General features: G+C 40.0%; 1 protein-coding gene across 2 annotated transcripts in view; it reads right to left on the minus strand.

The window, feature by feature from the left end:
- ARHGEF12 (Rho guanine nucleotide exchange factor 12) overlaps positions 1–12,679 on the minus strand; it is a 76,427-nt gene that overhangs the window by 21,724 nt on the left and 42,024 nt on the right. For both annotated transcript variants that reach the window (XM_068418475.1, XM_068418474.1), the window contains 17 exons: positions 12,115–12,192; positions 11,472–11,591; positions 10,747–10,881; positions 9,339–9,410; positions 8,447–8,539; positions 7,724–7,834; positions 7,117–7,215; positions 6,473–6,515; positions 5,962–6,067; positions 4,995–5,132; positions 4,459–4,491; positions 3,581–3,695; positions 2,374–2,479; positions 1,933–2,145; positions 1,338–1,467; positions 990–1,025; positions 205–359 (listed from right to left, as the gene is read on the minus strand). In XM_068418475.1, coding sequence (XP_068274576.1) covers positions 205–359; positions 990–1,025; positions 1,338–1,467; positions 1,933–2,145; positions 2,374–2,479; positions 3,581–3,695; positions 4,459–4,491; positions 4,995–5,132; positions 5,962–6,067; positions 6,473–6,515; positions 7,117–7,215; positions 7,724–7,834; positions 8,447–8,539; positions 9,339–9,410; positions 10,747–10,881; positions 11,472–11,591; positions 12,115–12,192 — 1,783 coding nt within the window. The remainder of the gene's footprint in view (positions 1–204; positions 360–989; positions 1,026–1,337; positions 1,468–1,932; positions 2,146–2,373; positions 2,480–3,580; positions 3,696–4,458; positions 4,492–4,994; positions 5,133–5,961; positions 6,068–6,472; positions 6,516–7,116; positions 7,216–7,723; positions 7,835–8,446; positions 8,540–9,338; positions 9,411–10,746; positions 10,882–11,471; positions 11,592–12,114; positions 12,193–12,679) is intronic.

The following is a 12,679-nucleotide window of genomic DNA, read 5'->3' on the forward strand; positions in this document are numbered from 1 at the left end:
GGATCAGTCTCATCCCAGGATACTTTTCAGTAACAAGTACAAGTTTCACATGAACAAACTCTGCAAAACAGAAGTAATAGATGGCCACTACTTTAAGCAATATGGTGAAGAAAGACCTAGTTTTAAATTCAAAAAACTTCAGAGCTCCAGAGGACAGGCTTCAAATCTGTGCTACATGAGCTAGGAAAAAAATATCCATCTCACCATTAATCACTTCTTGGCGCTTGATTTCATAGGGTTTCAGCCCCATCAACACTTCTCGGCTCACAAGTTGCTGCCAGTTGGGAGGGTCCATGTCCATGTCAAAATCATATAGCTCATCTTCACTTTGTACGTCTGCGAAACCAACACTGTCCATCCTAACATGAAAAAACATCTGTCAGATACTTCCCGTTTTAGGCATGGATGTTAGGAAGAAAGAACAGAAAATCTTAAGTATATACATCAGTTGTAAATATGTTCTCCATAACAGCTGGAGGCTGTTAGATGTCTGAATCTATAGGCACATTTTCTAATTTTGCCCTTTACAGAACAACTAAGAGTGAATATCTGTTCTTACAGTATTTCCATAACCCTCCTTTTAATCATACAGATAAAATAATTTGCTTGAAGTCAAATATCAAGTTGGTGAAAGGGCAAGTTACAATTTCTTTCCTCCATCTATCTGCAGATACAGAGCTAAAAGCAACACACAAGTTTAAAAAGAAAATGTGGAAATCTCATCTCCCTAATGCATCAATTCATATCAGTAGATACAACAATCGCTATACTTCACTCATAGATCAAAGGGCTTATCTGCATATCATTCACTCCACCTGTCCCATATACGGATGCCAGCGACTATTTCATATATGCATTATTTAAGAAAAGGGAAGATCATGCAGACAATTGTACTGGCTCAGAACAATGAACACTACTGCATTCTACTTTATAACCTATTAAAATCTCAACAAATTCAGTGAAATTCAAACATTCACAAGCATACTCACTTGCGAAAAGGCTTTGGTGTTCCCATGTCAATGATTCTGCAAAGAATGAAAGGAATTATTAGGGAAGCTTATGCAAGAATTTCACCCCCCCCAGACATTCAGCATAACTTCAGAGTAAACGCCTAACCTCTTAACTAGAACATTTTGTCCGTCTGTCAGCCTCACCCTCCTCATAGATACAGAGTTCTCTAGTACTACCATAGTAGCATACACAGATCAGCATTTCCTACTTCTACCAATAACATTTAATACAAATGATGTCACCAATAGTTTTATAGACTCAGCTTCAACAGGCATTGTCACATCCACTCTCTTCCAAGGCTCAAGCAACGAGGGCACCAAACTTACCTCTCCGATTCTCCCTCCTCTTCCTGCAAGTTTTCTAACGGAGATGGGAACTCAAAGGTATTATTAGGTGTGCGGGGTGTGCCATCCATACAGTCGTTAGCAGGTGGAGCTTCTCCAGTCTGCTTCAAACCTAAACAGATCGTGTATGAAATGTCAAGAACTGTACCAAATCAGAGTAAATTAGAGAACTTCACAGCCTCTTCACAGCCTCTTGATTCACAGCCTCATTTCAGTTTAGACCTGGAAGAACTGAATTCCTAGGTTGGTAACAAAAATCTCAGTGACAAATGTTTCCAGATGACACTGACTCGCACTTACAAAAGCAGGCAATAGACTTTTTTTTTTTCTTTTAGATGATCCAATGCCACAGTGATAGAACCAACCTAACAACAATTTCTAGCCATGATAAGATTTCCTAATTTGAACCAGAGTCAAATGTCTCAGCCAGAAAAGATGAGTAAGCACCAGGGAAGATCATGTCTAATGACATAAAAATATTTCCTAATTGGTTAAGTTTGTTGCATCAGAACCGTGCTTTGCATATCCCATTCACAACACAATCTTTAATCATTCCTCTATGTTAGCATCATCCTACCTGTTTCGCTGTCCTTGCTTCCCTCTGGAGAGGAAAAGGGACCCATTGCCAAAGGAGACATTGGGTTGGCAGGTGGGCATGGCGCATCTGTTCCATCACTGGAGGACCCACTCTGGCGCATCTTGCTAGAATCTGGTGGCTCTGGGCTAACAGAAGGGGCTGTAGGTACGTGCTTTGTATGGCGGGGCTTCTGCATTTCCATGGCTCTGCCAACTAAACAAACACAGAGCCATTATATTGCTGAAAGAGCTTTTACCTGTTCTCAGCGATGAAGAGAGGGAGCATTTCAGGAAAAAATTAGGCCTGTGTGCCTTCAAAAACATGTTTTAAAACCAAAAAGTTTACTCAGTCTTCTTAGCATGGATTTTTAAAAGACAGCAGACACTTTATCTGGCTTTCAGATTAATAGTTAGGGAACACATATTTCCTCATCTGACATACTTGCACTGCTATCATGTCGACTCGGTCTCCTTGGTGGGCCCAGAATATTAGGAAAGCCTCTTCTCTTTCCTTTTTCCTCTCCTTCTTTCTCTTTCTTGATACTTTGCTGCAGTTAATGTATAACAAAGAAAAGCAAACAGATCACTCATTTCTTCAAATTCAGTTATTTACTGAGATATTGACTAATTCTTTAAAACTGCGGGAGTTGGGCATAAGAGAATTTTGTTTCTAATAAGTTACTGAGAGGTCAACATCCTGCAGCATCAGAGGCAAAGACAGCCTACGGACAGACTATGAGTGGTGTGGAACAGGGTTAGCAGCAGAGAGCCACAGCATCTTAAGAGATACATCTGTTACCAGCAAAAATTCATACACCCTATTTTTAAATTAGTAGGAGCTAGAAACCTCCCTAGGGTAAGAGACCAATCTACAGTGACCAGTAGCACTTTGTTTCTCTAAGGCACAACATCTTGTGACTCCAGACCTCCACAACCATACAGACTCCAATCTAGGACAGAGAAATACAACTGACCTTACCACTTCAGAAAGTTTGCGAACGCTTGATCTAACCTTTTCACACTGTTAGTGCAGAACTGGTCGTAACAGTCTTAACATTTCAAAGGAAGCTGGAATGCTGATGAATAAGTAGCTATTGTGATCACATCCACCCCCATACTGTGGGAGACTACGGAACACACCCACAGAGATGGGAGTTTTGGTGGAAAAATTCACTGTATAACCAGGAAAAGTGTGGGTGGCAGGATGAGTAGCTTTTGGGCATCATGAAGCACAAGTTTTTGGGCAGGTTTCTCAGGAAGACAACTAAAGTACACAAGCCAACAGACTGATGAGGCTTAATAAGATCCTCAAGTGATTCAAGGTTGTATTACATGAAACATTTCTCACCCAAAGTTTTAATAAGGCTAGAATTGTGAAAAGTAAGCAGTTAGAACTGAGGCATACAGATAAAGGAAGAAAAAAAGGCAACTCATTTCTAATTCACGTGTCTGAAAACATATGTAGAACCCAATCTCAACCGCTAGATTTTCTGTACAGCTCAGGAATCCCAGATCCTCTTGATGCAGAAATGAAGACTGTAAAATCATACCAACTTCTAATGTGTCATGAAAAAGTGGATTATGAATTCTAACAAAGCACCCACACTGGGCAGCTTTAAACAAACATGCTCTGGCCACAACACTACTACCTTGATCTTTGGCAAGAAACCAATCCGGCCACGCTTCTGCTCCAGGTTCCGAGGTTCTTTAACTTTGACTCCCAGGTGTTTCATGTAAGTAAGAATCACATACTGCATTGTGGAACTGCCAAGTATATTAAAAAAAAAAAAAAAGATGGAGGATAAGGAGAAATATACTGGGGAAAATACATTTTGTCAAGAAAACCAAGAAGGTGAAAGGCAAAGGTTCTATTGAGAAATTAACCATTGAGAAATTAATTTTCAGATTAAAAGAACTTGGCATCTTTTTTTTTTAAATACGAAACAAACTATCATAGACAATGGGGAAGACTCAGCCAATATCAGAATTTGTCCTCTTGTAAACAAAAGATGGAGTATATAAAAGGCATACCAGCCTAGGAGGTAAAAATAAAATCTTGATAATTACAAAGAAGGTTCTAAAATTATATACTAAATACATATTTGAAGTTACATTATAGTTTTGAGTTATGGTAAAAATAAGTAACAGTAAAAGGTATGGTTGCGGTAAAGGGTATAGTAAAAGCTACCCACACGGTTGTATACACACAAACTGTCCAAGGCAAGGCACATACAGAAAATAAACGTTAGACCAGACTGAAATAACTACAAAACAAAACCAAAAGAAACATGAACTCTCAGGGACAGTAACTTTTTCAGATCTGAAACAAAGGCAACAAACTTCAGAATAAGACGAGGTCAAAAGCAAGAGATTGATGCTCTGAATTCAAATTAATTATGCCAGGGGATTTAGAAAATGAGAGTTTGTGGCTGCAGTCAGCAAAGGGCTATCTTGTTCTGCTCAGCAGAACACAGAGCCAGCAGTGGGGTTCTAACTTCACAGACTAAGTCCACACAACTTCCATTACCTCTTGTCTTCTTCCAAAGGCTGAGATGTCATTCTAAAAACAAGAAAGAATTTTAAAATGAAACTCAGAAACCAATTAACACCCAGTCACATCCACCCAGAGCATCAGCAATTGTGTTCAAAGTGTCCTTTAGAATGTCAGAAGGTCTCGGGGCTGGGGAGGGGGGGAAGTAAACAAAAATGAAGGTTCAGCTGGAAAAATCTGATTCAGCTCACATTAAAAGGAAAAATGCATTCTGAAGCTATAGGTTTCCACAACCCAAAACCAGGACTCTGATCTAATAATGCACAAGCTGACAATGGAAGCATTACCTCTGCTATTTGAACAGTAGACTCCTTGAAAAGATACATGTACTTTACCTAACCATTAGCTTACTTTTGGCTATCATTACTCAAACATACGTTGACAGCAAACAGGGGAAGCAATGTAAACGTAATGATGTCAAATTGCTTCTAGTTCCTAATTCCTTGCTCTGCTGTTGTCAGGTTCAGGGTAGAACCTTTTTTACCCCCACAGTTATACTTGCTGTTACTCACAAGACTTCCTCAATTTTAGCAATAATCTGTTCTGCACATGCTCTTTCCTTCTCCACTGCATTCCGGTCACGAACTCTTTCTGCATCCAGCTTCGTTAGCTCTCCTTCTGCCAAGGTCAATCCCATACTACGTTTCTGCCTGAAAAATGGGGAGAGGGAAGCATCACTTGAAATTGAATATTGACCTGTAACAAGGAAAAGTGACCTCCTGACATTCAGAATGTCAAAGAGGTTTCATTATTGGTTTCTGTATGAAAACAGGGAAGTCATGACACTTCTCCGTAACACTTGCACTCACTGTAAAACATAGCTAAAATAGCCTTCGGAGGGATAAAGTTCTATGATATTTACCAAGAGAGGCAGCCATTGCAAGGGTCAAGAAAAAGTAGTTACTCTTTTTGCAGCATCCCAGGTTGTATATTTGAAGCATATACGTGAATTGAGATATTTTTAGGTATGACAAAGTCCATTATTGAATACTTGTCTTGGTATAATGTCTCATGTTGGCACAGAGCTCTTATGACTCCACATGAAAGGGCATATTAATTATTAAATTCTACTATATGCCCATGACAGCTTTCTAAAGTGGATTATTCCATGCCCAAAGGGGAGAGGGAAGGAAAAAAGGAGAAAAATAGAAAATATAATCTGATTATAACCACAATTAGTGAGAAGGATTTATATAACATCACCTAAGTAACAATATTCTGAAATTGCCTCAAATAGCTTCAAGGAATGAAGAATCCAAGCTCTAAAACTGATCTTGCAATTAATTACTTGCAACACAGTGTCAAAAAACATTCAAAGATTGGTCACAGGGTGACCCTGGAGGCCCTCTCCAGTGGTATCTTCCTATTCATTCCAAGAGGAATTACTACATCCCTCACGTTTGGATTTCCCCTGTATTGGACATGTTGACTAAGGGCACGTATGAATTAAATGAAAACTACACAGACAGCTGCTGTTACCTGAAATCTTCCAGATTCCTTTGAACTTCTGGACAGACTTTATCTTGCATAGTTTGTATAAACTGCCGATGAAGCTCTTCAGGAAGGAGTTCTGGCCGCCTTCTGTCTGTAAGTCAGAAGAGAAAAATTAATACATTATTCTTTTGAGAACAATCCTCTTCACCTTAGAATAAAATCACTCACATGTATACTTTAACCCATCCAAGAGTACCCTTTTGCCTTTCACTTGCTGATAATACGAACATAAGTGCATTAAGCGTAAGCAGCTTTGGTCACATCCACTATCATACTAAAAAACGTACACGCCAGTGTGGCCAATGCCTCCCACCACTCATGCATGTATCAGAGCACATATTATGCCTTCTCCAAAAAATATACGAAGTATTCACTTCTCTCTCCTGGTAACACATGACACTGTATGTTTGAAGTAACCCCAAGTGCAGAAACTTGCTTGGACTGCCTCAGACAGTAGAAACTGTAGAAACAGATACTTCAGGCAAGAGCACCTTACCTAGTTCTAAGGAGATTTCATCTGGAACTGGAACTTTTAGATTCTGCAAAAGAAAAGAAAGGCTGGAAGAACATACACAAAAAACACCACCCCAGTAAAATACACAGTACAAAAACCACAAGAAAATCCCCTCAAAAGCCAAAATCATACAACCTGAACACCTGATGGTACTAAGGAGGAGACTCCCATCCTGAATATACATTCTATTACACAAGGATTATTTCATCTAAACATGAGGTACTAGCCTCCGCTACACTATCTGGTAGTCCAATTCATGACAGTAAAGAATTTTCTCAGGCTTTCCAACAGACACAAAATTTCCCAATCCTTGCAATAGCCACATCAATACATGCAGCAATTATTAACTAGAAGGCAATGTGTAACAGCTAGAGCTTGCTTACATATCACAAAATTATTTCTCCCATCAGACAACGTATTCCCCATGATTTATTGAGTTACCAGGCATCTGAGGCTATACACCATTTATTTTGCCGTATTCACTGGTAACATTTAAGAAAAAAAAAATCTTTTTATTTTGGAGGACTTAAATAACTCCTTAGTTTTTTCCAGTTCAGGAGAGTGAAGAAAGGTAGAAGTCAACTTGCTAAATATGCTTGGAAATAAGAGAAATGACTGGAACTTACTGCAGCTCGGTCCAAGAAGAACTGGTAAAACTCAAGGAAGACACGCCGAGTCTCTTTGGAGTTGGTCTGCTTGTACAAGTCTGTGTAAAGGTAGCACAACTGTGGGAAACAGGAAGGGAAGAAATTAAGCGATACCATGAGAACTCAGTCCTAACACCCCTAACTCCAAGTTTTCTTTCAAATATTTCAAGGAATTCAGCATTGCTGGACTGAAACTCTTCCTAGCTGCCTTCTGCCATCTAGGTTGCTCAGGTGACCTCAGCTAGGCTGCCCGGTAATCAGCGGAGAAGAGAAAGGTGGGGGGAGTGGGGAGAAAGAGATCAGACCTTCCCCGTAGACAACAAATCTCACCACCTTAGGGTGGAATGAGGTGCTTTCAAGAGCTAAATACTTATTTGTAAACACCTAAATATAAGGGAGACACAAAGAAGTTCTCTTTGTGCTTCTCCATTTATCTGAAATACTCGCACCCCTGCACAGGATCTGCATTTCTCTTCTAGCCGATCTGGCCATGTCACTGACAATGCTACACAAGAACAAGGAGATCCTGATATACTCTGGTTAAGGCCACCAGTTTGGCCAGGGAAACAATTCCAGAACATCTTACCAATGCTGCAGGGTCAAACTGGGACACCACATGATGCAGAAGAACAGCCAGGTGAGCTGGGCGAGATTTCAGGAGCTCAATGTTTTGGAAACAGCTGCATTGTCCATTAATCTGTAGAGACACATGGAAACTATTTGAATTATTCAAGAAAGGTACTGTAAGAAAAACCAAGAAGCTTTGTTCCAACAGCTTAGCTCCTCATTTGTTTAATTAAAATAAAAACTGATCAATTCCAGAACCTTTGCAATGCCATTCTAACATCCCAGGAAGAGCTTACAATAGGAACACTTCTTTTAAATACTCTCATGAACACTGAGTACAATATAATGAAATATAATTCAGAGCAAAGGAAAGCTAAAACAACTCAGAATAAATATGTCAAAAGCCACGGCTGCTCTACTGCTATGACAATAATGAACTTAATAGAAACTAAACAAGCAAAAGAAAATTAAATAAGGCAAATGAATTTCTAAAAAGCTTGACATTATGAGAAGAAAGAAAGAGTACCAGAAAGAATCAAAGATGGCATATTGTCATAAACTCCCCAAATGTTTTTATTTAGCAACATCAGCCGTAACAGGAATCCCATTCTTTAATTCTTAATTCACTGCACAAGAACTGCTCAATAAAAATAAGTCATGGAGCTCTTGCAGTTTAGGCACAGAGGAACAGAATTTTGGTCACGGGGGAAAAGGGGTGACTGAGGCTAAAAGTCATTCCCACCTGCTCCTGCTCAGTGTCAAAGTCATCATCCTCTGCTCCAATGATCTGAGGTCCCACTCGGGATAAAGGACTTCCAATGCTGGACTGGGAATCCTGCGGTGAGTTGGGAGCAAGGGAAGAGAAGGGGAATGAAGGGAAGAAAGAAATGTACAGTGCTATTACTCTCTTGGCACAGTAAACCTTCTTTACCACTTCACAGATGTTACTACCATTTCTATACCCCTTCTCAAAACTCAATGGAAACACGTGTCTCTATTCAATCTTGTCCAAGTTTGCAGTTGCGAGATCCCCTTATGAATGCTTCTCCCAAGTTGCAAGCATTCAGAAACATTAACTCAGATGATTCAAAACCAACTGTATCATCTACAGACACGAGCACACTAAGCATATGGCATATGACAAATGGCATCTTAGTACAAATGGAGAAATATGACTTTGGAAAGTCAAGCAGATGAGGGGAAAAATACTTCAGAAGTCATCCTAAGGAAGATAATACATTCAGATAGGTCTGCACTTTCTGCTATGTTCCACTTTTACCTACTCTTGAGGCCATCCCTGATAATGCCAGCCTCATAATGACTAAACATCCTAAACAAAAGACTGTTTCATTTACTGATAGACTCAAGGAATAAAATATGTACAACTGCTCTACCTATTTTAGGTCCATCTGTTTTACCACTGAGTATGTATTTCTCCCCTCTAAATGGGCCTGCTCTTAAGCTCCATAAACATTTAGTCAGCTAATTAACTTTCCCTGCACAATTTTAATTGCATTTTCTTTTCTAAAGCAAAGTTTATGCACACTCCATCTAGAAAGTGGGGGAAAACCAGCAAGGTTTTAATGGGCCCATTACAGGAGATGCTGTTGTGACACTTTATGTTTTGTACTCACAGCATCTTGAACCTCAGTCTTTTCTGGGCTCTCATCCGGATAAATCCGCTCCTTCAAGCCACTGCGAGGACTCTGGGAAAGAAGGAAGTTCAGTTCTGGTGAGTACCAGCAAATCCAGGAAAATGAGAACTGCACAGTAAGTTTTTCAGCCACAACAGCCAAAACTTCTCCTTTCGCACAGAGTGAAGTTTTAAAACAGGTATGAACAACCAAACTAAAATCTGTGAGGCTAGTCACCTCCACCTGCTGGCAATCCTCTTTCTCACATAGCCCAGTAGACACTTGACTTTATTTGCAAAAAGCATGTGCTGTTGGCTCATCTTCAGTCTCTCCACAGTAACACCCAGGTCTTTTCAGCTATGCTACTACTCAGCCTGTTGGTTTCCAGCCTGTATTGATGCATGGAGTTATTTTGGAGTTATTTCACCCCAGCTACAGAACTCCAGACTTCTCGTTAAACTTCAGGAGGTTTCTATTGCCCCAATCCTTAAGTTTCTCAGGGCCACTTTGGATTGAAAAGCTTGAACGCTTGGTGTGTCAACCACCTCCAGTGATCAAGTACCATCCACAATAGTGACAGGAGTAAGTTTACTAGGAAGATAGCTATGAATTTCGTTCTGCATTTGTTATTTACAAACACAAGTGAATCCTAGTCAGATTTGGAGTTGGAGGAGGAATGTTTCAAAAGAGAGTCATGTATGTTCACATTTTGGAGGTATAGCTGACCCACCTTCCTTTCACTTCCAACTACTAGTACAAATTTAGCTCCCATATCCTTAAGTTAAACAACAAACACAGGCCAAAACCCAAGTACAGAGTCTCAATTCCTCTGCAATAATCAGATAGTGACTTAATTAAGGATTAGGTGCTAAGGCACTCTAACAGGGAGATCATACAAGCACACAGATTGATAACTAATGAGTGAACAGACTAAGAGCCTTTACTGTTGGCAATAATTGAAGCTTATTTGGTAGGAGTAAGGCTCTTCTCCACTTTCATGGCAGCTTGCCCACTGACTGGATCTGAGTCACTGCTACCGCAATTGGAACATTACATACTCTTAAAAGATGCTCTAATTGGCCTCTCTGAGTTCTGAGAAAGATGCTGGCATCCATCTTTCTTTGTCTGGTTACAGACACAGTTCCTGTGACGGGAAAATCTAATCCTAGATAAAAACCCCAAACCCACACTATTTCTTTCCCAGTCCCTAATAGAATTCCAATATAGTATGCTTCCTCAGGGAAATATTTTTGGTGTGTACTGAGAAGCCTGTTCTAGTAATACACAGCATTACTGAGACAGAGTACATACGTATGATACACAGGACAACACAAACATAAAGAATCTGCGCAAGAAAACCAAGTCCAAAAGGTATAGAAGCAAAGTCACGGAGCTGTTCAAGACTCACATCAGCAATGTCACTGTTTGGTCGGGAAGGGCTGTCACCACTGTAATCCAGTTTGCTCACACAATCTCCGCTCTCTGCCTCCACTTCACTGATCTGCAGCGACTCCGTCACAGACCTGGAGGACAAAACTCCATCCTAAAAAGGAGACAGCACAGATCAAGTAGAATATTTCAAGAGACAATCCTTAAACATTAACTGTCTCAAAACCCAGTTAGTTCACATTATTCATAAAAGTTTCTTCGTGCATCTAGAAAAGTCTGCAATGCTTTTCTAAGAGAAGACAACAGAAAATCACACCAAGTTTTCAGGACTTACAACATTATAGGTAGAGGGAAAAGGGAAAAAATAATACCAGCTAATTTTTTTTTTGCAAAAGCAAAGCTGTTTTAAAGCTTCCAGTTATTCACTTTCCACTGTAAGAATGACTTCACAGGTTTAAGTTCTATTGACAGACTAATAAACACATCATAGTTTACACTTACTGTTTTAAAAGCAGTTTTTCACAGATGATTTGAAAGTCCAGTGTAAAGTCTACTTCATATACACTGACATTGCACTGGACAGCCTATGCAAGCCTAATTACAAGTCTACACTCTAGAGGGTGCAATTTGCCTGTACAAGCACAGAAGAGCACGGCAGGGAACTCCTGCTTGCCCAGAACACCATCATCCCCCAAGAATTTTCGCCCGGAACATACCACAGTGAAGCCTGACACATTCTGTTACCTGAGTACAGCCTGTGGCTTTGGACAACTGCTCTTGCAGCTGAGGAATGTGCTTCTTCGTTTCCTGTATCTCTTTGAGCAGTCGTGTGGTGGGTGACCGGCTATACTCTTCCTGCAGAGACTGAAAAATAATTTTAGGAGCTTTCACTCAGTACCTCCTCGATAACACAGCTTAGAACTACAACCTACTACTAACCTTCATTCCATTTACATGTTTCAAATAATAAACAGCAAATCTGTACACCTACCAAGTAGATGCTACAGAACGTGCTTTTTACTTAACTCTCCTCTCTCTCCTGTGCCATATGAAAATAACCACATTCTAGAGATTTATTGAAATCTCTCAGGAAGAGTCAAAGATGCTTACTTGCCCAAGGATTAGATAAGATGGATGGATATGTACATTTCCACGTAAGAAAGCTCCCACAAATTTTTTCTTACTCTGTCAAGGATTAAAAACTCAAGAGCTGATCAGTAAGAGTGACTGGATCTCTGGTGTTAGGTTGGCATATAGAAAATCTAAGATGCAACTCAAGCTATGCAAGGGAATGTTGAAGATGCTACTAAGTAGTGATTAAACAACCAATCTTTCTATTTGCATCATACTTTCCTCCACCCCTCTCAAACTCATGTGACTCCAGTACCTGCAGCCGCTCCTGCTCTTTCTGTAGCATCTTTCTCAGAATCTCCACCTTCTGGTTATGGACAATATTATTCTCCTCCTAGAAAATATGGAGAGATTAAGGGTCGGGTTTTTTGGTGGCGCTGGGAAGAAAGTTAAGGAAAATGGATATGCTCACTTTTCAGCTACCTGCAACACATGGGCTCTGAAAAGACCTACAAGAAGCAATTCAAGTTTCTAAATCCTATCCTATGCATTCTTTCCTACTTTTGGGCATAGCTAGCAACATTTTTTAAAAAAAAAAAAAAAAAAAAAAAATGACAGACCAGAAGTGTGTGCTTATTTGCTTTCCCTACTCTTCGTTGCCACATGTCTGCACACCTTACAATCCACTTTTTAATAGAAGCTACAGCATGACCAGCTTGGACCAGACAACACATAAACTCGCAGCATGCAAACTGCAGCGTATCTCAAAGACAACCCGTGAATAACCCCTCAACTGTATTTGTATTATCTCAGATGGGACTGGATATTTTTACTTGCAAAATGTTTTTCCTCATGTGATTAAATGCCCACTGGGTGGCAGG

The sequence above is a fragment of the Nyctibius grandis genome, chromosome 25, assembly GCF_013368605.1.
Source record: "Nyctibius grandis isolate bNycGra1 chromosome 25, bNycGra1.pri, whole genome shotgun sequence".
Classification (NCBI taxonomy): domain Eukaryota; kingdom Metazoa; phylum Chordata; class Aves; order Nyctibiiformes; family Nyctibiidae; genus Nyctibius; species Nyctibius grandis.